Genomic DNA, 26916 nt, shown 5'->3' with positions numbered 1-26916 from the left:
GCTGTGAGTGGTACGTCGTGAGCACAGTGAAATTGAATGCGAGACATTGTAGCCAAGTGGTGATATAACATTTCGTTCTTCGTGCGTGTGTGCATACTCTGTGCGATTAAGCGCATAGACGAATCGTGCCGCTCGCTGGCGTTGCGGCGTGAGCACTGCTCCTCGGCAAAAGCAAACGCAGTGGGCGGACCCGATCTTCGCCGCGGGCGTCTGTCAATTAAACTGATTGACGCGCGAACTCGGGTACAAACTCGTTTATTATGAATAGGCCCCTGTTAAACTCGTGACTGTCATTGTGTCGGTGTACCTGTCAAGCGTTTCATGCGGTGGACGCTAAGCAGCAGCTTCTTTGCATATAAAATATTTTCGTCAGCTTGCAATACTTGTGCAAGGCTGGAACCATCGGAGGAGCTTCTGATCACCTAGCTTCTTGCAGCTTTTAACACGAAAGTGTTTTATGCCGGGGTCTACGAAGACTTCAGTGGCGTATTTCCGTCACAGATGTGACGTTGATAAAATGGACGCTAACCAATGCGAAAGAAAAAACTTAGAAAAACTTCCCCTGCCAGGAATCGAACGTACGACTTCTTAAGCTGCGACCCGGCGCTCTACCGACAAAGCTACTGCGGCAGATGTACGCCACTCCACAAACGCGCCTTATGTATCTCATGCATTCACTCTCGCACGGTGTTTCTCTGTTGGCGGGGCTGGGTGGGGCGGGGTGGTGCCGCCGTCTGTGAGCGAGGAAGTGAAGTAATGCGGCTTGACGCTTCCTAACGCCGATAGAGAAGGATTCGGCGACGATGCAGTTAAAGCATGGCTTGGGACATAGCGTGGCGGCACGCATTATCGTCTCGGTGCCAGCGAAAAACACTGGCCGCGCTAACATCAGGGAGTCGCCCTAGACGCAGTTACTTAGTTACGTTCTTTGCGTTTCGCTTCGTGGTAGCGTGTGACGGCTCGTTGTAGGAGTATAGTGCAGCTTTTACATGCACCAACGGTGTTTCGCCACCGACTGCTTCCAGTGCGATAGCACCGACTAGTAAAACTGCTGCCCTAAGCGCTGCAGGAAGGCAATGATGTTGACGGTCGAATGTCGTGCCTTGGTGGAGCGAGACATAGGCCAGCGGGACGTGGAACGCCTGCGTGCGTTCGCGGCTCAAGCTACGACCCTCTGCCTCCCGTGTTACTGAAGCGCAGTGTGGTGGTCTATGCATGAGCACAGGCGTAGGTTACCAGGGCTATTACTCGGGAGTGCATACCGTGCCGTTTCTCTCCTTAACTGACGACGCTTTGAAGAAGTCCATATCGCCAGAAGTGCAGTGATTTCATCTTTGCATGGGATTCACGATATGCTTTGTCCAGGTATATGTTAAAAACTTCCGCTACCACAACGGTTAAATCATGATCATGGGCGTTAGTCGTCGCGATGGAGATATGCCACTAGGCGTCAACGTGGGTACATGCACGCCGAACGGTGCTATAACTGCCAAACACCAATATGCATTGTACAAGCTCTCATATATCATTAGACAATAAGCCCTACTTCTGTGAAGACACGTACGTTTCACGTTCGTGTTTTACGGGTTCCTATGACGGAGGGATCAGCCATGCTTTTTTTTACATGGCTCGTGTACTCAGTCGGCTCGGCCTGCTTCGGAGAGAAGACCACGTCAGTTCGGTCTCAGTTTTGATGCTATTAGCTAGGCCTTAAAGGCCAACTCCGGCGATTTTTCGAGGTTATTGGATCTCAATAAAATTGACTGGGTACGTTCCTTTGCACGTTTCTCTAATTTATACCAAATTACAGGTTGGAGAGATACGCAGACTCTTTACAAATGAATTTTATAGATTGCCCCGACTCTCCCAACTGGCTTCCCACAATTATTGGCAACATTGTGGGTGTGACGTCATTTACGGCAAAGCGACGGAAGTGACGGAACCGAAGTGCCACTGCATCGTCTGCTGTTCACAAGGCAGCAATTGCGTGTGTTTGGGCAACGCTTCCTTGGTTCGGCGTGCGAATTTCCGTTCCTTGTGCGCCTACGTGCGATGGGTGGCAAGTGGTGTTGCGTTGTGGCTGCACACCATTCCCCGTATGATTACCTGAACACTCACGAAACACTCGCAGCTAACGATTATCTTTCTTCTCGATATTAGACTGTTTTAGCTAGCAGTGCCGGTTTGCCGCACGTACACTGCGGTAATACCGTACCGGATGAAGAGTGCACATGCGTGAACATTGCCGTACGGAAACATTTACCGTAACGTAAGCGAGGTCGACCGCGACCGGGACTATTCGTGTACCGTAAGCTGTGCGTCGTGCGAAAGGTTGTTCGTACTTGGCTTATATTTATTTTGATCGACCTCACCGGCGCGTTGTCAAACCCCGATATCCACAAACGTATGTACGCTTCCCATTGCATTGTTAAAAAGTTTTAGTTAGTGCGCAAACTTCGACGTTAGCACTTCACCCGATCGCGGCAGCCACAGAATTCAGCCTGCTTCAGCCACCTGGACAGGTGGCGCCATGTGGAATTGGAATGCGCAACCAGGCATGCACATGGCTAAACAGGTATGTTTTACTTCATCGTAGAGGAATGGCTTTTGTAATTGGCCTCCAAATGCGTCTTAATCGCAGCTGTCATTGTGCGAAAGCTTCGAGGAGCATATACACGTGGCAAGGTCAGTCTTGGTACGGCTGTCGCGGCGTGGTCACCTTTCTGCTGAGCGTCTGCTTTTCGCCGCTCTCGCAGCTTTCAACTCCCCGCTGGAGGAACCGGCATGCTTTGCGCAAATTCCGGTTAACAAGTTTTACGTCACGCGAAGACAGACTGCTTGGTTGGGTTTCGGTTTCGGTGTTGCGCTTTTTTGCTTATTTTAAATTATTGTGCAATTTGTCGCGTATTTCTACTATCGGGCCCGTGACAGGAGCGTCTCAGGAACCTAGAAGCACCATTACTTTGACATGGTCAAAAAATCGCCGGAGTTCGCCTTTAATTAACATGGTATTTAATAGTCCTCTCTTCAGTGGTAATGTTTTAATTAACACGTCATAAATTACGCAGGGCCAGTAGCAAATGATTTTTTTCTATGTGTCTAATTAGCTCAATCCTAATTATCCCCGATCTAATTGGCATGACCTTCGTGAGCGATGTTCTCATCAGCGTCGTGTTAACTTACATGGTCTTAATTAGCTCGGTCCTAGCTTTATACGGCTTTATGAGCATGGGCTTAGTAAGATTCGGCTTAATTGGCTCGGTCGTAGCATAACCTGGCCTAATTAGCTTGGTCATAGCATGTCTTGACTTAATTAGCTAGGTATACCACCCAGCCAATTAGCTAATCAGCCAGGCGCACGTGCTCGGGGAGCGAGCAGACGACTAACAAGAGGACGCGCGCCGGCCGAGGAACGCGCTAGAATGTAGAGGCCGACCACGCCGATTACACTCGTGGCCTCGGCGATTAGCTCCGGCCGCGGTGTTGTAAGGCGCTCGGCTGGAGCTACTTTAGAGGCGATGGTGCTGATTATTCTAAAGGATATTTAGTGCAGACATTCAACGCTTGAAACGGAATTTAAACAGTCCGTACCTTCAAAAAATATCGTTGGTAAAAGTTTCTGACAGATATTTTTGCATAGGTGCACTTCTGCACTCAGTGGAACGACAAACAAATGAAAGAAGATGCCTCTGGTTTGAAGACACCACCCAACTTTGTCGACCGCCCTTGACGTGACGCCGCGTTCCATCGCAACCAATGGAGCGCAGCGCGCTGATGGATAGATTTGACCTTTTGTTGCTGTTAGCTCGTTCAAAAGGGGGTGTTGCCAGGGTTTAGAAAGATTCCGAGTTTCGCCAAACTCGGGCCACCGGCATAGCACCCCTGCGTTTGAAGTTTTGGCTTTCCGCAAGGTATCAACTACGCCATAAATCATAATTTTTGTGTAGTATCACAGCACCCACCACGTCATTATTCGTCTTTCTGCGGATAAGCGAGGTACCAGCTACATATCTGTGAGGTATTAGGTGCACTTTGTTGATGCTGCATGTGGCTACCCCTTATAAAAATTCTTATTGAAAAAAAAAACATAGCGAAGTTATTGAGCATTGTCAACAGATTGCATTGAAAATACGCTGTGGGTCAAGTGAAATACTGCTGAGGAAGGTGTTGAGCAGTATTGAAAATTGGCTTTTAATTGAAAAACCATCAAACAAATCATTGTAGATTTATTGTTGAGAGGAAATAAATTGACAATTGAAAATATATTGCGGATCAATTGATATATCGCTGAGGAAGTTGTTGACGAGCATTGAAAATTGGCCCCGCGACTTTTCATCAAAAAACCATCCCCCAGCTGCTCAATATTGAATCTTCATTAAAAATGGTGAATATCATATTGAAGTGTTGTTGAAAGGGTTTTCACTTTCAAGAGTGAAATGTCATTGAAACATGGCTGAATCTACGAGCCTAACTGATAATATTGCTGCGGACAGCCATCAAAAGACGATTAGGCTGAAGACGACGACGACGATTTGGAGACTGTTGTGTGCCGCTGCCTTGCCCGAGCACTCTCCTGTAAATACACTTGTTTCCAGCCTCTAGTCTTCGTCTCTTCACGTAACATTTTGGTGGACGTGCTGGGTACCTCCCTTCGTCACGAAGCTTCGCAGTGGACGCCACCTTGAGCCTTCGAACATGACTCTGGAAAATGCGCCGACCACTCCGGCACCAACACCTGCCGCCAACGCGACGTACATCAACGTCACCACTCCTCGTGACCCTGGTGTTTTCTCTGGCGGTGATGGGCAAGACGTCGACAAGTGGCTCAGCCTTTACGAACGCGTCAGCACAGGTAACCGGTGGGACCCTACTCTCATGCTTGCCAATGTGCTATTCTAGCTCGACGGCACCCCGCGAGTGTGGTATGAGACGCATGATACTGAGCTGACAAGTTGGGATCTATTGAAGGAGAAGATACGAGAGTTGTTCGGCAACCCTGACGGTCACGAGCTCGCTGCGAAGAAGGCGTTGTCGACACGCGCGCAGACGTCAACAGAGCCGTACGTCATGTACATCCAAGACGTCTTGGCTCTCTGCCGTGCAGTGGACTCGCACATGACGGAACAGGACAAGGTTGCTCACATTCTCAAGGGTATCGCTGATGATGCGTTCAACCTGCTCGTCATCAATAACGTGTGCACTGTTGATGCGGTCATCAAAGAATGCCGGCGCCTGGAACTCGCTAAAAGCAAGCGCATTCTTCCGCAGTTTGTTCGCTTGCCTAACACCGCGCCGACGTCGTCCTGTGCCGATGTTCCCCGTTCTACAAGCAACGAGGCCAACGTTACCCGAATTGTGCGACGAAAAATTGAAGCTGCGTATCCGGCTACCTGCGAGCCCAGCACCTGCTCTCCCCCTGCAGTTCCGGTTTCGATGATTCAGGCAGTTGTCCGTCAGGAGATAGCAAGCATGGGACTCCACTCTGTCTGCTCGGTAAATCACGTGGACTCTCGGCCGTATCCTCCGACTGCACCCCCTTCACCGACCCAGTTCCAACCACGTTTCCACAACGCTGAATGGCGCACTGCTGACGACAGGCCCATCTGTTTCATCTGCCACCGGATTGGACACATCTCTCGGCATTGTCGCAATCGCTGGAACTCTCCTGCACAGCACACGTACACTGGCTACAACCGCGCCTATGGCTGTTACCGTCCCTCTACAGCCTCTACAGCACGTACAGATCACGCTGCCACTGAATCTATTGCTCCTAGCCGCCCGTACACACGCTCACCTTCGCCCCTACGCCGGCAGTCTCGCCGCTCACCCCAGCCCCGTCGCTCCAATTCGCCAAGCTTCAACGCACGCTCCCAACCGTAAAACTAGATAATGCAGCGCCTGGAGGTGCCGCTGCATTGCTCCCTACGCTGCCAAATCTTCTACTGACCCTTTCGAACAATATGAACCTCATTGAAGTACACATCGACGGTGTTGCTGTTCGTGCTCTAATCGACACGGGAGCCCATTTATCTGTGATGAGTGCTACTCTTCGAACTCGCCTGAAGAAAGTTCTAACCCCAGCCGCGAAGCCAGTTGTTCGTGTCGCCGACGGCGGAACAGCTTGTGCAATTGGCATGCGTACAGCTCGAGTCGACATCGCCGATCGCTCTACCATCGTTGTTTTCACCGTACTCGCCCACTGCCCCCACGACGTCATTCTAGGCTTGGACTTCCTTTCTGCTCATTCGGCGCTCATCGACTGCTCTATCGGTACTCTCCGCCTTGACCTTCCTCTTCCAGATCACCCTGCGCCGCCTCCCATTCGCCTAACCGCCGCAGACTTCGTTCGCTTACCACCTACAGCTCTGACCTACATTGACTTGGTACCATCCTCACCAGTGCCCGACGGGGTGTACATTGCGACTCCTGTCAAGGATGTTCTTCTCTACCAGGGTATTACAGTGCCTCGTTCTGTATTATCTATTACATCCAATCGCACATGTTTGCCAGTGGTCAACTTTGGCTTGACAATGCAAGTGCTGCCACAAGGGACATCCTTGGCACATATCAGCGCCTTCGACGATCTCTGGATAGCATCAGTTACCTTGGAGGATGGTACTACCGAGCACACCGACCACTCGCAGTCCGCCGCGTCTGTTCTCGACGACCTGAAGAGAATGATTGCGCCAGATCTACCCCCAAAGAATGCTGACGACCTCTACCGGGTTCTCTTTTCGTACCGCGATATTTTTGATCTTCACGACCGTCCTTTGGCACAAACTACGACCCTGAAACATCGCATAAATACTGGCGATGCCGCTCCTGTTCATAGGCGTTCGTATCGAGTGTCACACGCAGAGCGTCAAATGATTCAAGCAGAAGTCAAGAAGATGCTCACCAAGAACATCATCGAGCCATCATGCAGCCCACGGGCGTCACCCGTTGTCTTAGTGAAAAAGAAAGACGGCTCGTGGCGATTCTGCGTGGACTACCGGCATCTCAACAAAGTAACAAAAAAGGACGTTTACCCCTTATCTCGTATTGACGACGCCCTTGACTGCCTACATGGTGCTCGCAACTTTTCGTCTATTGACCTACGCTCTGGCTGTTAGCAGATCGCTGTGGATGATATGGACCGCGAGAAAACAGCTTTTATCACACCTGATGGTCTTTATCAATTCAAGGTGATGCCATTCGGACTATGTAACGCACCGGCCACATTTGAACGCATGATGGACTCACTCCTTCAAGGATTCAAGTGGTCCACATGTCTATGCTACTTGGACGACGTTATAGTGTTCTCCCCCACTTTCGCGAGTCATCTAGAACACCTATCTGCAATCCTGCAAGTTTTTCGCCGAGCCGGTTTGCAACTTAACGCATCGAAGTGCCACTTTGGTCGTCGCCAGATTACAGTGCTTGGCCACCTCGTTGATGCCAATGGAGTACAGCCGGACCCAGCCAAAATCCGCGCTGTTACGAATTTCCCGATTCCTAAGTTTGTAAAAGATGTACGCAGCTTCATTGGTTTATGCTCGTACTTCCGCCGCTTTGTGAAAAATTTCGCGGACATAGCACGACCACTTACTGATCTTCTGAAAAAAGAGGTGCCATTTATATGGGGCGACGCCGAAGCTTCCGCGTTCGCTCATTTGATCCGGCTGCTTACAACGCCGCCCATTCTGGCCCACTTTGATCCTTCTGCGCCGACTGAAGTTCGTACCGACGCCAGTGGGCACGGCATAGGCGCAGTACTAGCACAACGACAGCACAGTACTGATCGCGTCATCGCCTACGCCAGCAGGCTCCTCACAACTTCGGAGCGCAACTACTCTATCACGGAGCGTGAGTGTCTGGCCCTAGTTTGGGCGGTTGCGAAATTCCGCCCATACTTATACGGCCGACTCTTTTCAGTCGTAACGGACCACCACGCGCTCTGCTGGTTGTCCTCACTGAAGGACCCTACCGGACGACTTGGTCGCTGGGCGTTACGCCTTCAAGAATATTCTTATACGGTCATCTACAAGTCTGGTCGCTTGCACGTGGACGCCGATTGCTTGTCCCGTTATCCGGTAGACGGGGCAGAAGACACCGCCCACGACGCACCCAATGGCATCTTTTCTCTGTCTCCTTTCGAGAACATCGCAGACGAGCAGCAACGCGACCTTTCGCTGCGAGAACTGATCCACCGTCTGCAGACATCGCCCAATGACGCTTCAGTGCGGCACTTCGTCCTCCAGGATGGTGTCCTATACCGTCGTAACTTCCATCCAAACGGGCCGGAACTTCTTCTCATACCGAGACAATTACGCCGAACTGTTCTTTTTGAACTTTATGACGCTCCAACTGCAGGACACCTAGGTGTATCGCGCGCGTACGACCGCATCCGCCGTCGCTTCTATTGGCCCGGTCTCCTCCGTTCTGTTCGACGCTACGTTTCTGCCTGTGATTCCTGTCAACGTCGCAAAACGCCACAAATGCTCCCTGCTGGTCATCTCCAACCAATCGACGTTCCCGTAGAGCGTTCTTTCGTGTTGGACTTGATCTTCTCGGCCCCTTTCCTACGTCATCCTCCGGGAACAAATGGGTAGCCGTCGCGACTGATTACGCTACCCGATATGCCATAACACGGGCTCTCCCCACCAGCTACGCCACCAACGTCGCGGACTTTCTGTTACATGACATCTTGCTCCATGGTGCTCCACGACAGCTACTCACTGACCGTGGCCGTAACTTCCTGTCTAAAGTTATCGCCGACATTCTGCGTTCCTCCGCCACTCAGCACAAATTGACCACCTCATACCATCCGCAAACGAACGGTCTCACGGAGCGGTTCAACAGAACCCTCACGGATATGCTGTCGATGTACGTGCCGAATGACCACCATGACTGGGAAATTGCTCTCCCTTACGTCACGTTCGCATACAATTCTTCTCGACACGCCACTGCCGGATTTTCGCCTATTTTTCTACTGTACGGTCGTGAACCCACCCTGCCACTTGATTCTGTTCTTCCTTCGGCTGCCACCCCAACTACCGAGTACGCGCGTGATGCCATAGCACTTGCCGATCATGCGCGCCAACTTGCCCGTACTCGGCTGACTGCCTCGCAAGACACACAGCGCCATTACTACGATGCCCGCCACCGCGACGCACAGTTCTCGCCTGGCGCGCTCGTGCTGCTCTGGTCGCCTTCCCGTCATGTGGGACTTTCGGAGAAGCTCCTGTCTAGATACACAGGGCCCTACCGCGTCATCCGCCAAGTAACACCCGTAACCTACGAGATTACTCTGGTCAGTCCTCCTTCACCCTCTGCCGCGGTGTCAAGTGACATCGTGCACGTCAGTCGACTCAAGGCCTACTCCAGTGTATCTGACCCTTAACTTTAAAAGCTCCGGGACGGCGCTTTTACCGCCGGGGGTCATGCTGCGGACAGCCATCAAAAGACGATTAGGCTGAAGACGACGACGACGATTTGGAGACTGTTGTGTGCCGCTGCCTTGCCCGAGCACTCTCCTGTAAATACACTTGTTTGCAGCCTCTAGTCTTCGTCTCTTCACGTAACAATTTTCTCGCTTCGGGAGAACGGCCAAACGTTAATGCAGCACATGTGTAATGCAGGCCTAGCTTGGTCACTTTGGGCCTGCAATATAGAAGTGCCTACATTTTCAAAAGCACCAATAATCTCAATTAGGCTACATTGCTTCAGATTTCTGCCAGCTGGAATAAAACCTTCCCCTACAAAAAATCTTATTGACCAATATTTGAAAAACCATTGGTCAATGTCGACGTATTGTATTGAAAAGTAATTGTCTGTCCATTGAAAAATCATTAATTTCAATGTTGAAACCCATAGAAAATTGGCCACTGGAATTTTACAATAATTGTATTGACAGAGGAGTTGTTAAAAAGTAGTGAACTTGTTACTGAAAGTCCTGTTGAATAATTATCGAGCCACAATTGAAGTAGCATTGAAATTTGATGATGTATTCAAGGTACATATACAGTACCTTTTAATAGTTGAATTTTTGTTGCAGGGTAGCGAACCGGGCTCAGCCCTGGTTAACCTCCCCGCCTTTCTTTTATTCTTATTCTCTCTCTCTCTCTCTTGTAGACATACAAGTGAAATATGATACCTCAGTACAAGCAATGCCGGTGGGACAAGTGCCTGAGTAGGCATTATTCAAAAGGTCTCACATAGAACCTTTTGAAGAATGCCTACTAAGAGAGGTGGTTACAATATGTATTGTAATTCCCCATTGTATGCTTGGGGTTCCTATACACTTTTCGTAACTTGAATGAAAGCCGCTGGTTGCACTTTCGTGGGTTTATATGAGAGCGCACAGCTGTCTGTACATGTGCACTGCTTATGCATGCTTGCATAAAGAACTATAGGAGGCCTGCACAGTTCGAGTGCTATTGTGACAGGCTGTGCCAACTCACGTTGGATGGGAAACAGCAAGCTACATGTACACAAAAAGCAAAGAATCACTTAAATCAGATCCGTTTACTTTCACTACAGCTGAATTACAGTAGGTAAGGCACAACGACACGCAGACAGATCGCACCTTCAAGAACTGCAATAGCAAAAACTTTTTATCGCCTGCTATAACGCTTCAATTCTTAAAAAACCCGCGCAAACCTGAAAACAAGTAAATCAGGGCCAGAAATAAAATACCAGGACACGGGCACATAAGTCAACTAAACGACACACATGCAGACAATGGGAGTGCTCAACTCATAATTTTATAAGTTATCTGACCTTTAGTTTTATATCAAAAGCCCAAGGAAAAGAAGAAAACGCAAATGTACGTACATCTACCTTTATTTATGCAAAAAACTGCAAATAACCCCACCATCAGAGATGAAAGCCCTAATTTGTTTGGTGTAGCACTTGTTTCAAATTATAAAGGGTGAGTCCCACCTGTAAAAAGTATATGAGAAAAGAAAATTGTTGTATAAGTTCGTACATAGAAGAGGACGGTGCGAACAGCCGAAAACTCGATAACATCGTACGGCTACAAAGGGGCGAACATGCTACAATTAACCAGGCTGAAGCATCACGCGGGAGAACCACAACTTTGAAGGCGTGCGTCGGAGTAGTCAAGGCAAAGTAACATCATGACACTAGAAAGACGCCTAACTTCTGTCCCTACAACACGAGTTTAAAAGCTCACACACCCACACATTCGAAACTATTCGACAATAGCGCAAATAGCGCAAAGTAGCTTTGCAGAGTGAGAAGGGTAGTACAGGCGCTCGAGCGTGAACGTAATGTATACCTTGAAAAAACCTCTATTAAGCGCGGCCAAGAAAAGTCAGTACGTTCGAAAGTGAACGGAAATCGTAACATTAGTAACATCGTAACATTTACATTAGTGCAGTGGGATCATGCATGCCGCAAAAATTACGCAGTCACGTACTTCTGAAAAACGTCGCGCATGTAGCCAGTGATGCAACAAAACACGCATTTTCATTTTTCATGGTTTTCGAATAAAATTGTGCACACGTAAAGAAAATGAACTTACCTTCAACAAGGACAGAGGCCTGTAGTTTAAAGAATCCGCAAATTCATGCAATGGTAAACGCACATCAAGATGATCGCGTCCGTCCCTCCATCTAAGCAGAAGTGAAAGTCGCACCGAAACTGAGGCGTCCATTTCTCGGCAGGAAATGTTATGGGACTGGGCCTAACTCCAATGCTCGTATAACAGCCACTAACAGTCACTCCAGAGGAACGTAGTACTTGCATGCAGGTACACGAGTGCTGAACAAGCCGCGAAGTAGCTTCTTCACAGCTGCGTGCATAATTTCCTTGAATTACGGCACTCACAGAGCACGAAAAAAAGCGAGAGGAGATGGGCGCGGCGATCACGACCGGCACGTCCGAATTCCGCGTGCTCGACTGACGTGACATAACGGCAGCGTGGATGGATACAGCGGATACAGACCAGCGCTACGAAGCCCGTTAAGAAGTTAGGCGGTAATTGCTGTTATTAAGTTGCGTGAAGCTTGCTGGTTAAAGACCTTCGCACTCTGCATGCTTGCTGACGCAATGCAACACAACAAATTTATTATTCTTTTGGCGTTATTTTCTTTGCCGCAATGAGACATGGCGCGCAAGCTCGAGTTCATGCGTTCAAGTTTCAACGGTTTTTGCACGGAGCAAACGGCGCGGTGGCGTACGTTTGCAACACCAGGAGTAGTAATAAAACAAAATGAGAAGGATAGATAGTCCCTGGTACATCACGTTTCTCTGATAGCTCGTTGCGGTGAGGTTTGAGATAATGGTCTAGTCGACGCTGCGTACAGGCAGGCGTTGCATTACGCGCCCCCACTATCCATAGGTGGATAGTTTTACGTCATGCCCGCGATAGCGTTAAAGAGCTTGTTTCGTAGAAATTGCGGTGTCGGCGGCGGCTTCTTTGCTTGCTAGCGAAAAATCAGCGTTTGCCTTGAGCGAAAATTTGAGGTAGATGCAAGTAAAGATATGAGCTAGTGGCCACGCGCACATTGGCTTTCCTTAGGGCACGGTTTGGGTCTCTACCGAGAAGCCATCGGCAAGGCTATACTCACCCGTATACACTGGAAACACAAAACATCGTTGTCATAAATGTGCTGTCGAAGAGGGCGCAAACCTTTACTATACGTATTCCGTGTGTCTGTGTGTGTGTGCGTGTGTGCGTGCGGATGTAGCTATTGCGGTCAAGCTTAACGGTTTATCAATTTTTGTTACTGGCATGCCTCCACGGTGGTACATGAACGATGCGTATCCTTAACACTGCCTATGACCGTTATATGCTCAGACGAATCTTCCTTTGGGGCCACCGCGGTGGTACAGGGGTTACGATGCTCGGGTGCTGACCCGAAGATCGCTGGTTCAATCCCGGCCGCGGCGGTAGCTTTTTGATTGGAGGCGAAAGTGCTGAGGCCCATTTACTTCGATTTAAGAGCACGTTAAAAAGCCCCAGGTGTCCTAAATTTTCGGAAATGAGCCCTCCACAACGGAGTGCCTTATAATAATATTGGGGTTTTCACGCTTAAAACCCCAGTAATTCATTAATTAAGCGTTCTTTGTGTATTCAGTTGCAGTACAGTTTCTGCGCACTACTGTGTTTGACTAAAACGCGTTCTTGGGCTAGTTGGTGCATGGTCTGACAAACATTTGGAGGCACAAAGGAACGAGGACAAGAAATGACAGGACTGGTGCCAACTAATAACTGTTTTATTGGAAAGAACATTGCATTCCAGGTAGCTTCACGCGCATGCGCGAGTCACATTGACAATCACGGTAACAGAATGACAACCTACTTTGTGTTATCAAAACGTGTCTAAATAGTGCAATTCGTTGCGATATAAATTCAAGGAAGGCACACTAACACATTGGGCACCCTTCTTATTTATGCAAAAAGCTTTCAACAATTCTATGGCCACCTGGTTTCGACTTTTCCCAAGCACCCTGGTTTCGAAAAACCGGGGCGCGCATGCGCAGGACTTGCAGTGCGAAGGCAAGTTTAAACCAGATACATTGTTAAGGGAGGCTTCATGTTCCTTTAATCGGATATTTAAACATCGACCAGTCTACCACAGCTGAGGGGTATTTCGTAAACCACCCCAACTACGCATGGGCAATACGGTTTTACATGCTGTATGTCACACGCGGCCTTATTGTTTTTCTCAGACACACGGGCGCATAGCCGCGAGAGCTTGTTAGGGGCGGAAAACACCACGGGAACATCGTGTCTGCCCACAACATTCTTCAGGTTGTGGGAGACCTTATGAATATAGGGTATAATTTGCGGCCTTTTGTTATGCTGATTAGTTTCCGCCCTTTTTCGCATGCCTTTCAATTTGTTGAGCAAGCTCTCCGAAACACTAGTTTGACTGAGGACAGAAAAGCAGCTGATTGCAGACGCGACACCTGATAATCAAAACTGTGGACCATCATGTATTCGCAAGATCTGCTTAGCGCGGAATGCAAGCACATTGTCGCTATGCCTCTCTTAACATTTTTAGAGTGCGCCGGTTGAAAATTAAGCAACTCCTTTTTAGCACGAGGACGATATGACCAGCACGTGAAGTTATCGTTAATGGTTATTCTGATATCTAGGAATTGCAGTTCCTTATTATTGGATTCCTCGTAGGTAAAAGTCAGGCTCCTTCCATGGGATTTAAAAACGGTTAAAACTTTGCCAAAGGCAGTACTGTAACTCAATTGTTTAGTAGAGTTCAAAATCACCAGGAAGTCATCGACGTATCGAAATATCTTAAAATCTTTAGAGTCAATAGCTTCATTCAAATCTGAGTCAATGGACGACAAGAAAATGTTACACAGCACCGGCGCCACACACGAGCCGATTCATATGCCTTTCCTCTGTACAAAAAGCTTGTCAATATAAGAAACCAGGGTACTATTAAGATAAAATTCCAAAAGTGACATAAAATCTTCTACAGAAATTCCGCAAATATTTTGAAACGACACCACTCCGTTCCTCTCAATGCAACTTCTGACGCAAGGAAGCAGTTCAGAGTAAGGTACCGAATAAAACAGGTCGACAACATCAATGGAAAAACCATGCCGTACAGGGGAATTTTCTCTCAGAAAAGCAATCACATCTAGCGAGTTCTTAACGGAATATGGGTCATCAATTTGAAGCCCGTTAAGGTGCAACAGGAGAAATTTGCTGGGCTGGTGTTGCCACGTACCGCGTTCGCTCACAATGAAACGGGAGGGCATTTCTAACTTATGGGTCTTAACGGCAAACAACACCGCTAAACTAGTACCCTTACACTTCTTCACTGCCTTGGCCAGCTTGGTCAAGTTCAGATCACCACACGTCCGTACTGCTTGCCGTTTAACCTTGGCGAGATTCAAATCGGTGGACACGAAATTCTTAGAAATTGCTTGTCCCGACTTTTCCTGGGAGGTGGCTCGTGGCATGGCGACGAATCCACCCTCTTTGTCCGCTTGAAGAAGAACGAGGTCGTTCTCTTTGAAGAAATCCACGATGAACCTAGTGCCAGTCTTCTGACGAACAGGAGCTTTCGTCTTTATGAGGCTATCTACACCTTCCAGAAGACAGCGTTCACGGTCCTCTTCCCCTGTTCTTCCGGCAAGTCTTCTATTCAAAGCTAAAAGCTCATGGGCCGAAATCTTCGGCAACGTTGTTAGAAATTGGCATGTTTCCCAGGACCACCAAGTTGTCCGGCGACTTCACACTCAGCGGATTCCTTTTGGGAAGGAGTAATAAAATATGCCTCCACCAAAATTCTGTAGTATGGGCTGATAATCGACAAAGACCTTGAAACTCAGCCATCCAATTCGAATACTGAAAGAACAGAAAGCGCGTAGTAAGTCATAGAAAAGACGTACTTGTCGCCAAAGCTCCGCCTTGAGAATCTTGCAAAGCCGCTTCACATGGACGTGGGAAGGAATAACAGGTCCAAACAGCTTGAGGACGTCTAGTGGCAGGAGGCCTTTCTTGAGGCAAAAGCCATAAAATCTTGCACGACAGGTGGCAATAGCAATGTGGCTCACGAGGGCAGAAGCTTGGTCATTTGAAAGAAGACACATAAAAGGGCCCGCTGTAGCGGAAATGTGATTGACTAAAACGCGTTCTTGGGCTAGTTGGTGCATGGCCTGACAAAAATTTGGAGGCACAAAGGAACGAGGACAAGAAATGACAGGACTGGTGCCAAGAAACGACAGGATTGGCACCAGTCCTGTCATTTCTTGTCCTCGTTCCTTTGTGCCTCCAAATTTTTGTCAGACACTACTGTGTACTAGGAGGTTACACTTGCCTGCGTTGTTTCGGTTACTAAAGCAAGAAGTCAGCAATGCTTTGTTGCCGCGTGAAGAGTTATGTGGTGGGTCATTCGGTTAGAGCTAATTAGAACGGACAGGATTGAGAAATCACGTTGTCGAAGGTATCTAGTAATATAATCCCACTTAGGGACCGCCAAGCCAAACTTGACGGCCCGATCGCGGGCACTCTGGATGGCCAGGGTTTGGTCACTGAGTTCGGAGCTTCGTAAGCTCATGCGCTTCTGAATATCACTTACCATTGCTACATCTCTGCATTACTGTACAAGGTTGCGTAAAATGTGGAGTAGTATTAAAAATTGTATTTTTTGTAATTTAATACATTACTTGAAGCAGCAAGTTCTGCATATGCTTAAAAGAAAATTTTGCTTTACATTAGCTGACACTAAGAGAGCGTCCATGATGCAAGTAGTGCTGTGGTGTTTATTGTGTGCAAGAGCACTTGTTGCTTGCTGGAAATTAAATGACATGTATGTCTGCTATCAAAAAAGGCAAATAAATCTACTATATGCACATGTGTGTCTGGGTTTCTTAATTAGATGGCAGGAGTGCTCGTGATATTACCTGTAATAAGTTTCACGCCCACCTTCATACGTGGGCCGGCCGGTCCTAAACTAAACCACAGCATAAAATCAACAAAAAATGAATATACTTTTCAACATGTACCTTTTATTGAACAGAATCAATGAAAATTTCGTTGTGTTGTCATTGAGAAGATTCAACAACATTTGACATTTAGTTGAAAAGTCATTCACTAAACCATTCGTCAGTCATTTGTCGAGAGTTACTCAATAGCCATTTTTATAACGGCTAGCCTGTTTTGATGGACATTAGCCAATTTTTGGTGCAACTTGACAGAAAAAAAACAACAAGAGAACTCAAATTTCTAAGTAAAATATTTTTAGCAAGCAATTATTTTTCAAATTTCTAAATATTTGTGGCTTGCCATAGCAAAGAACTTCTCACTGTATTGTGCAAACCACATCCAGCTTGACAAAGTATTTCACACTGTCGAAAGTGCCATTTGAGAAAATAAAAATAAAATTTTAGATAACCAGTGGTGTCGGGGGGTAAAAAAGCCCACTGACGCCGCTGAGTGAGCACACACACTAGGGAGAAATGTACACAAGGAGTGAGCAGGGTACCCACAGGTTCTGAAGCCCAAATTCAAGGATTGTCAAGGATTCCTATCGAAGGTTTTTAGAGGATGCAATGCAGCATCCCACGTACACATTTTCGGCTGTGATAATGATTTAAAACAATATGGGCAGCTTTAGACATTCTAAATACGAAAAATAGGATTCAACCAAATGAGAGCCCAGAGACAATTAAGCGAAAGAATGTATAAAGGACACTATTTCTAGGTTTGACCTGTACAGTAGTAATTATAAAATAACTGGAAAGGAATTAAAGTGGATGAAAAATCAAGGGACCGAATCTACAACATCGGATAATGCATCTGATGCTCTACCCGGTCACATTAGGTTCCTAACGTGCACAAAACTTGAGAGCGTCAATGCAGATGCTCGGACATGGTGATGTACTGCGCTTCTTTTTTGGAATAGTGACCTGCTGAAGAGCAAAATGGTAATGACCGCTTCAAAAATTTTCCCCCACATTCCCAGTTTCATAGTTGAATACATTTTCGACTTCATACAGTCATCAAGCTTGTCCTACTTTTGAGCTTTGTTAAGGACTGAATGAAATGCAAATTGGACTGATGGCGGTAGAGCAAGCAACTTTGCAAATATCCTCTACGTATAAAGTAAAAGTCTTTGTACACACAAAAGAGCAATAACAAGCACTACGTGGGAGCCAATCAGAAAGCCTGAGAAGCAATGCCAGCAGCTCTAGTCAAAACTTCTTGCTTTCTCGCACATAGCATCAGCATGTTTTTTTTTTAGTGTGACTGTATAAGGACAGTGGATGTTTGCTGAGCTAGAAGATGTATCGCACCACAGAGAGCTAGCTCTAGAGGAGGATAATTCAGCATAAGCGCTAGAAGTGAAGTCTAGTCACAAGGAGCCAAGTTGACAGAATGCGGGAGAAGGCAAACCGACAGTTTCAGAAACGAATTGAATGTTTTGCCAACCAATGATGAAAACAAGGTAAACACAGTAGGGGAGCCATCACTGAGCTCGACATTTCACTAGTTTGCAGGATGAATGTTTACGGATCATAGAAAGCAGTTACTGTAGTCAATGTTAGACACCACGTGCCAAGAAATTCTGAGGGTTTTCAGGGAAAGAAACGAATTCCAGGATTTTCAAGGGCTTTGAAAATGTATTTTTAAATTTCAAGGGTTTTGAGTGGTTTCAAGGACCTAGATGCAGCCTGAGTAAAGCAGCGAATTACTTCTTTTAGAATGTGTATACACGTCAGACTCTGGAGTTTCCAAGATGTGTGGCGCCACCTGTCGGAGAAGTATTGAGTAGTGCATAGACCGACTGTCTCGCATAGTTTGCTATGGGACCAGGTGCAACTAGCGATTGCGAAACAACGATTCAGCTTAATATCGCGTGTGTTTCCGCATTTAGCACTCAGAACGAGAGCTGTGAATTGCTCTCCGCTAGTCGGACGCGCCACCGAACCGTCGTGAAGTGCTTGCTGGATAATTCGCCTGAACGACGGCGAAAACAGCAGCAGACGAGAGCCCTCCGCACGCTACGAAGAAACTCCGCAAAAGACGCACTGTTGCGTTGTGAATTGCCACGGACGTAAAAGACTGAATAACAACGTTCAGTTTTACCGATTTCAATAGTTGTCTTACGAAGAAGAAAGGCGAGAGCGCTGGATACGAGCCGTTGCGAGCGTGTTCGGTAAGCGAAGTACCCGCGTTCTCCACAGCCGGTGGCATGAATGTGTGGCTCTGCTGTTGTTTTGCGTAGCCCTGATGCAAAACCGTGGTAACCTTGACTATGAAGCCCAGCAGAGGCTCTGACCGCGGTGCTTGTCGTGTAACACGAAGTGAGCAGCTAGAGGCAGACTGGAGACGCGTGATACGCACACCGCGACGAGTTGGTCGTCACAACACAGCATCGCAGACATATGTACGTTTTGAAGGCTCAGAGTTCTGGTTCTAACTAGCTAACACCACGTGCGTCATACAAGTAAATCGCAGAATGTTGGTCGTGACCCCCTTCAGGTTTGTTTCGCCCGTGTCCTCCGCGGTTGCCGTAGCTATCTCGGAGGCCACGGTTTTGCCTTTGGTTGTACCCCGCGAAAGTGGACACGCACGTATCCCCATTTGCAGTACATACAAACGGAAGACGACCATCAAGAGACCATTTGAGGATGCGCAATAAAACACTCCAATGCACAGGAAGCGAGAGATGAATTAAGGGAGAATGCAACTGAAAAGGCGAAGATCGCCGGGGCCATTCGCCCCTGATGAACCGATGGAGTTTTGTACCACTGATCGTAAGATGGATAGCTAAGTAAATTGATCGTGTACGTAGGTACTTTATCGCTGTGGCATACGTATATACCCTATTTTAACGCATTTAGGCTCTAGAGAACGGATGTCGGAGGGCTTGCCTCGAACTCGGTGTCGTGTGATGCTCGCTTGTACTTGCGAGTTGCAGCGCGCGGGAACAACTAAAACTTATTTTGTTGTACTCGAAGTTCGCTTTGATCAGCTTCCTTTGTTTCTGAAGCGTGGATTGGCGGAAGAAGCTTTCCAGGTCCTTGATTTTCAGGAAACCGCGCCTCGACACCAACGAAAGAGGAGGGTTATATTGCGGCCTATGCACATGCGCTTGCGGGCGGCTCTCTTTGCACTACCCAGTTAGGGCCAGGGCTACGATGAGGGCGCTGGTGGCGGTGTTTTTCGCAGCGCCGCCTGGGCAGAGTCTGACGTCTATGCTGCGAATACCACCAAAATACATGATTACAACTTGCGCAAGCGTTATGCAGAGCTCACTTCATGCAGCTGTGCATAAACTTGCAAATTGCAATATTGCGATATTTCAGTAGTGTAAAATAAGCGTAATGTGATCGTTCCAACACTTGCAAATTACAAGATCACAGCCGTTCACTGTTCGTTGCACCACCCATCTTTGGCTGCCAGGCGACTGCGGTTCCCTCGACAGAAGTGGGGTTAGGATGTTCTTTACATTCGTGCCCGGCTATTTGTGACAGATGAAGCCTGCGACAGAAGGACAGGGCACTTATGACTTAAAGTACCACAAGAAAAGTGTAACAAAGTATGCTCACGTCATGATGAATTTGTTTGATTAGTTCTGTGTTGGTATATAACTGCAGTGCCTGACCAGCATTTTGTATTCCTCAGTAAAGAATACAAAAGAAGGCAAGAACGAAAGCAACGCTGTCCCAGAACTTTATGAATACCTTCTATGTCAACCTGAATACTTTCTATGAATACCATCAAGGTATGAATGTTTACCGTTTTGGCTGCAGCATATTTTCCAGCCATAGTTATATCAGAAATAAAAAGAGATACAGGGCCCAGCTCTTGCCTTCAGCTGACGAAATTCATTCACAAAAGCAAAGTATCCCCCATAGGAAACAATCTCCAGCAAATGTGCTAGAAATGAACATGCAAGCAGGCCAGAAAAAAATTTCACTGACGACAGAAGTCATTGTCGGTAAGGTTCTTGTTCTAGGATATGCCACTTCTCACCCTGCGAGTTCAAAAATGGCATGGTTACATATTTATCACCAGCCATGAAAATGCAACAATCTTCCTGCCAATCTGTCTAGACTGCCAGAGCCCACATGTATAGTTAAAAACACGGGTTACATATATAGTTTTGCCAGTCCTTAGCCAAAGGCTAACGACTGGCAAAGTGGCTACCCTGGATGTGGCTTCCAGGGCAAAGTGGCTTCCCTGGATATGTGGTTTTTTCGATTTCGCCAGCTGAAGCCTAGTGCTCTCTGGCAGCTGGGCTGCCAAAAAGATTGAGCTGCCTCTGCCCCTTCACTCTTCATTTTCCTGTTAAGTGTAGGCGTTAGGAGGCATGTCACAGTTAAAGCAATACCACAAACTAGCACAACTATCTCATTTAACTTTGCCTACTGAGCAACAATATGTTTAGTAAGAAAACTTATGGAAACTACAAGGCGTTTTAACGTAGTTTTGTCAGGTCACCGAATTGAAATGTGAACTGCTTTAGGAAGTTCGTACCATGCATCATATTTCCATTGCTCCTAAACGAAATTCCACCACATCACAAGAACTAAAGGTAGCTTCGTGTGAATTTGCATTTAACGAGCTAATTGCTGGTAAGTGCATTTTGTGCATCATAACTTCATATGCTTAAAAAATTTCATAACACTGCTTACAGTGAAGTGTGTTTTGCAACTTAAAAAACTTCACTTTGGCTTTACTGCAGTTTTGCAAGTTGGTTACACTAAAGCCTGCAGAACAAAACAGCTATAAGAAATGTTCTCTCTTAAAAGTGGCCTATGCCATTGTGGGGTATACTTGTAAGACTATTAATTTTTGTAAATATAAACCATCACTTGCTGACAAGCAGTCTACAACAGCCAAATGTTCCTTTCAAGTAAGAAATCACAAAATAGGTGAACAGTTTCAAAGTGGGATTTTAAGATACGTGTCATGGTTTATGAGAAACAAAAGACAGTAGACACCAATGACCTATTCAGAGCTGTTTAATTCAGTGGGGTGCGCTTAACGGGGCTGATTGGTACATGATTAAGACGTGAGCAAACAGCGCTAAACACGGGACAGAGAAGAACGACAGACACAACCGCTTGTGTCTGTCGTTATTCTCCGTCTGGTGTTTAGCGCTATTTACCCACGTCTTAATGATTTAGTGGAGCAAGTTGAAAAAAAATTAAACTTGTTTTTCCTAACTAAGCAGCGAAGGTTATTGATGGGGTGTTATAAATGTGCTAAGTGCTTAGCAGCAAACAAGCACCAAACATCACATGCCAATATAAGGGGACCCCCAATCACACAAGAAGACACCGAATAACAGGTCTGCTATAAAATATCCTATAGGATTGTAGGGAAGTTTTAAATAGCAGAAAAGACAACGTTAACAACCAAGCTGTGGAATACCAGGACAATGTGAAAGCGAGTATGGAAGTCACTGAGCATTGCAGTGAAAGGAGTGTGCATGCAAAAGTTTGCTTCATAAAGAAGAATTCACGATAAATGCAAACATGAAGAAGGATGGTGAAGACCTAGAGACACACTATGCAAGTTTTAGTGACAAGATAGTCAGCACGCCATCAATAGACATGGCAGTGAAAGTAACATTGCTCAATTTTAAGACACTTATTGTGTCGCTTGTTTCCTTTCCTCTGTGAAAATTACGTTTTGAAACTGCAGGAGGGTTTCGATTTGGGCTTGTTGGTGATTCATCTTGATGGCAACTGATGCGCACAAAAGACAGGGACACAAGAAGGAACATACATGGACAGACGAAGTGCAAACAACAGTTTATTGACGGGAAATGTGACCTTTTATATGCCAAAAGACACTTATTTCGTGTTACGAAGGAAGCAAAGACAATTTAACAAACGCGTGTAGTACCGGTGAGATATGCTATTTCTTTAGCTGATAAACAGATAGATGTCATGCTGATGCATTTGTCTTCGAGACATTAGATATTGTGAGCTTCCATGATTAGGCGTGTGGTTTCCCTTTTGCTTTTTGCAATTACAGTGCAAATTTGATAATCAGGTTTGCAACCACATTTTTCGCAATGAATGGCCAGCCACCCTTCTGTTTTGTTTTTCACGTTCTACGCATGCTCGCGGACGCGGTCGTTTATGCAGCGACCTGTTTGACCGATGTACACGCGGTTACATGTCTGCGGAATGCGATAGACAACCCCTTCAATGCAGTTTACATATCTGGTTTGATGTTTCTTTTTACATGATTTCTTTTCTTTGCAGTTAGGGTCCGTCATTTTGCACACTGAAGCGAGTTTGGCAGGCGCAGAAAACAAAACTTTCACATCAGCTTTTTGAGCAATCTTCTTGATGTTGTGCGGCACTTTATCACTATAAGGGATTACAACAAATTTTCTTTTATCCCTCTCCTCAGAGGTGGGGGGCAAGTTGGAGGCAGAAGCTTTTACATCGCTAAGTAGCTTCTCAGCTACGAAAACGACCAGTTCACCAGGGTAACCTGCCTGTGATAAACGAGCTGATTGCTGAGAGAAGCTTTGAATCATTTGATGGGGGCAGGATTTTTCCAGGGCATTTTTTAGACAAAGATTGGCAATTTCCCTTTTCACTAACTTCGAGTGAGCTGAGTCAAAAGGAAGAATTTGTTTATTCGCTCGGTGATCATAGCCCCAGCAGACGTGGTTTTCTGAAAAGCTGAGTTTTACATCTAGAAAACGAATACTTCCTTCGTTGGGAAGTTCGTTAGTGACATGCAACGGGTCTAAGCATTTTTCAACAAGTGCAAGAACATTTTTGGAATTTTGAGCAAAACATGCCGCGTCACACTGTAAAATAAGCAAGTAGTCGTCAACGAATCTAAAAACCTTTACCACATTCGTGGAGCTAAGATCAGCGGCAAGCACGTTGTCAAGTTCACATAAAAACAAATCACTAAGAATGGGGGCTATGCATGAGCCTATGGAGATGCATGCTTTTTTCAGAATGCATGTGTCATTCCATTTTACCATGGTCGATTTCAAGTAGAATTGGAGTGATTCTAAAAAATGTCGGTTAGAGATGCATGATTCAGTTTGGAAAGCCATTTCACCGAACTTTTCACTGGTGCGTTCAACGCAACTTAGTAAAGCACTGTGGGGTAAGCTATAATATAGATCGGTGATATCTACGGAAAAACCTTTCAGGTTCTTTCCTGTGAATGAACTAATGAAATTCAGAACCTCCTTGGAGTTCCTAATGAGAAACGGCTCCTTGACGGGCAGGAATTTCAGTTTTTCTTGTAAAAAGTGACCGAATGCCTTTTACCAAGTGTCCCGTTCCGACACAATGACTCTGAATGGGGCGTCGGCTTTGTGGGTTTTGATAGTAAAGAAAACTTCTAGATATTCTTTGGAACTCGTATCTATAGTTTTCTTTAACTACGCTAGGTTTAACCACGAGCATAGTCTTTTTGCTTCACTTTTCTGCTTCATGATTGAAATTCCTTCGCGCGGGTTGAAGGATTTCAATATCGCTTGTCTTGCTTTTTCGCCGTAAGAGCCAGTAGTTAAAACTGCGAAACCGCCTTCTTTGTCGGCTTGCAGCACACAAAGAGCATTATCGGTTAAATAACGTACGACGCGTTTAACAGGAAGCGGAGTGATTATCAAAGTTGCACTGTAATTGCAAAGAGCAAAAGGGAAACCACACGCCTAATCATGGAAGCTCAAAATATCTCATGTCTCAAAGACAAATGCCTCAGCACGCCATCTATATCTTTGTCAGCTAAAGAAATAGCATATCTCACTGGTGCTACACGTGTTTGTTAGAATGTCTTTGCTTCCTTCGTACTACGAAATAAGTGTCTTTTGGCATATAAAAGGTCACATTTCCCGTCGATAAACTGTTGTTAGGTTGTGCTTCGTCTGTCCATGTATGTTCCTTCTTGTGTCCCAGTCTTTTGTGCGCATCAGTTCCCATCAAGTTGAAACTGCAATCTATGGCTCGGTTTTACTAATAGCCTTCAATTGGTAATCAGCACTCTGTCAGTGCTCCACTTGTCTTGCTGTTGATTAATTCTTTGCGCTGTTGCGCACATACAAGTAAAGAATATTACTTGGATGCCATAGTCCGCTGCCAGTTCGTTGGCACAACTTTGTTAGGGCAAATACATGGCACAAGAGGGTACTCCAACGCACAAGCACACATACATTACAACTTACTTTACCAAGGTTTTACTTCATTGCAAAACTCTGAAAATCAGTTTGTGTATTCTGCCTCACAAATATGTTCCAAGTTTCCTCAAACGTTTAGATATCGTGCCATGGCACTGCGCAGGTAGTTCACACAACCTCATTTTTTAACGTTAGTGTTGGTCCAAAGTGTCTCGTCTATAACCTTTTCAAGTCAAAGCATTTAGCACACCCTAACAGAAGCTTGTGGCTAAGTGGAGCCCGTATATGACACCCACTTGCTATTACATATTGTTTCCTGTCTTGAAGTTGCTCACAGTATCGGTGCAATAAGTTTCTCAACTGATAAATGTCTAAACCACCCATTTGTAGTGATGGAAACAAATATGTACCATTTAATGTGGCTTCTCCAGACTTGAAGGAAGAATGCCCGCATCTTTTACAGCAAACTATCTACCTATTCAGCCCCTTGAACATCAATCTACGCGTGTAACTGCATTACGGATACCACAAAAAATTCCATCAACTTGTGCACAAAGGAGGCCTTAGAGTACACAAGTAGTAAATACACAAAATGATGGCTTAACACAGGCAAATGTTTATACACCAAAATGTTCCTGGAAAATGGGTCCAGGACGCATTAAGAACAAGTATTAGTGGAGTAATGGTTGATTACGGACAATTATAATTATGTATCACGAGTCGAACCTTCCTGCAGGTTATTGATTTATTTACTTATTTATTTATTTGAGAATACATGATTGTCATCGTGCAAGAGACTATAGGAAACGTTAACAGTCACCTTATTAGGCCTCCAGCAGCACGCATCTGTACAGTCTTGTGTACCTAACCAGGGTGAAAAACACAGCTTTCCATACAGGTAATTTGAACCCCAAAAAACTCCATCAGCACTCCCATCACAATACTAAATAAATATATGTGTGGTCTATCAAGTGTTTGTTATGTGTGCGATATCTGCGAAAACTACTGCAGCTTGCAGGTGATGTAGAACAAAACCCGGGCCCTCTGACTTCTGAGCAAGAAAAACAAATGTTCAGCGCTGTCATGGCAATTCCCACGGTGCTACAAAAGCAGACGGAAATTCTTGGGGAACTTCGTTCCGTCGCGTCACGGCAAGAAGCACTCGAGCAAAAGTGTTCGCAGATAGAGGAGAAATTGAACGTCTTTGAGGACAAATTGCTATCGGTGCTTCCCTTAAAAGATAAGGTGATGCAGTTAGCTTCGGAGACCGACAATCTTGCTGCCACGTTTTCGAAGCTGCAAGAATTGGAAGATGATATGGAAAATAGATCTCGAAGAAACAACCTTATCTTCTTTGGCTTTCAAGATGCAGCTGGTGAGACGTGGCAGGATTCGGAGACTAAGGTACTTGCCTTTTGCGAAGAAAAATTAAACGTCTCAATTTCGGCTGATGCGGTTGAGAGGGCCCACAGGCTCGGTCGCTTCACGGCAACAAAAAACAGGCCTATTATAGTTCAGCTTCTGTCGTTTAACGAAAAGCAGCGCGTTTTATCAGCTACTTCGAGCTTGAAAGGTACAAGCATTGCTATTAGCGAGGACTATAGCAACAAAGTTCGACAAGAGAGGCGAAAACTAATTCAATTTGCGAAGAGTAAGGGAGGGGACTTCAGGCAATCGCATAACAAACTAAAGATCGGCAAGGAAACCTTTGTCTATAATGCTGAAACAGACAGCGTGACTAAAACTAAGCCATAGCAACTAAAATAGGCCCTCCCAACTTCTAGACAACCTTACTGAAAAACCAAAAAGACGCGTACCATCAAGGAAAAAAGTAAGGACAGGACAGAAAGGGCGTCACTCGCAACTAACTTTATTCCCAGAACATCAGCATCATATATAACCACAGCGACCCTGCGCGCGCACATCGCTTCACAAGCTCGTCAAAAACCCGCGATAACAAGATTAACTAATCGAAAAATGAATCGATGAAACTAAATTCACCCCCACCCAGAGCAACAGATGTGGTTATATATGATGCTGATGTTCTGGGAATAAAGTTAGTTGCGAGTGACGCCCTTTCTGTCCTGTCCTTACTTTTTCCCTTGATGGTACGCGTCTTTTTGGTTTTTCAGTAAGCATGTACCAACTAGACCAACAAAAAGTTCTATTGAGTTACATTTCTTCTATAGTGGGCCCTGCCTTCTGTTCCCCTCTTTCTAATTCGGAGCCGCTGCTGCTGGTCGCGCATATTGCCTCGTCTACGTGCCGCGCAAGATACTTGGCGTTTTGCATCAACAATGGGTTAGTGCCGCTGGAAGTG

At 46.2% G+C, this 26916-nt stretch overlaps 1 protein-coding gene across 1 annotated transcript; it reads left to right on the top strand.

Annotated features, from left to right (window-relative positions):
- Positions 1-4695: 4695 nt before the first annotated feature.
- Positions 4696-26351, top strand: LOC125759848 (uncharacterized). Its single transcript, XM_049419362.1, has 4 exons — positions 4696-4798; positions 6301-6453; positions 6511-6725; positions 25569-26351. The coding sequence occupies exons 1-4, from the start codon at positions 4696-4698 to the stop codon at positions 26349-26351; spliced, it is 1254 nt and encodes a 417-aa protein (XP_049275319.1).
- Positions 26352-26916: the final 565 nt, after the last annotated feature.

The sequence above is a fragment of the Rhipicephalus sanguineus genome, chromosome 1 (assembly GCF_013339695.2).
Source record: "Rhipicephalus sanguineus isolate Rsan-2018 chromosome 1, BIME_Rsan_1.4, whole genome shotgun sequence".
Lineage (NCBI taxonomy): Eukaryota > Metazoa > Arthropoda > Arachnida > Ixodida > Ixodidae > Rhipicephalus > Rhipicephalus sanguineus.
This window is presented reverse-complemented; position numbering and strand designations above follow the sequence as displayed.

What these genes read in the sequence shown, in the direction of transcription:
- LOC125759848 (XM_049419362.1), top strand. Translation starts at nt 4,696, where the DNA reads ATGACTCTGGAAAATGCGCCGACCACTCCGGCACCAACACCTGCCGCC. An exon ending in CCCTGGTGTTTTCTCTGGCG is followed by an intron (nt 4,799 to 6,300) that starts GTGATGGGCAAG and finishes TTCCTCTTCCAG; the next exon opens with ATCACCCTGCGCCGCCTCCC. An exon ending in ATGCTGACGACCTCTACCGG is followed by an intron (nt 6,726 to 25,568) that starts GTTCTCTTTTCG and finishes TGGTCTATCAAG; the next exon opens with TGTTTGTTATGTGTGCGATA.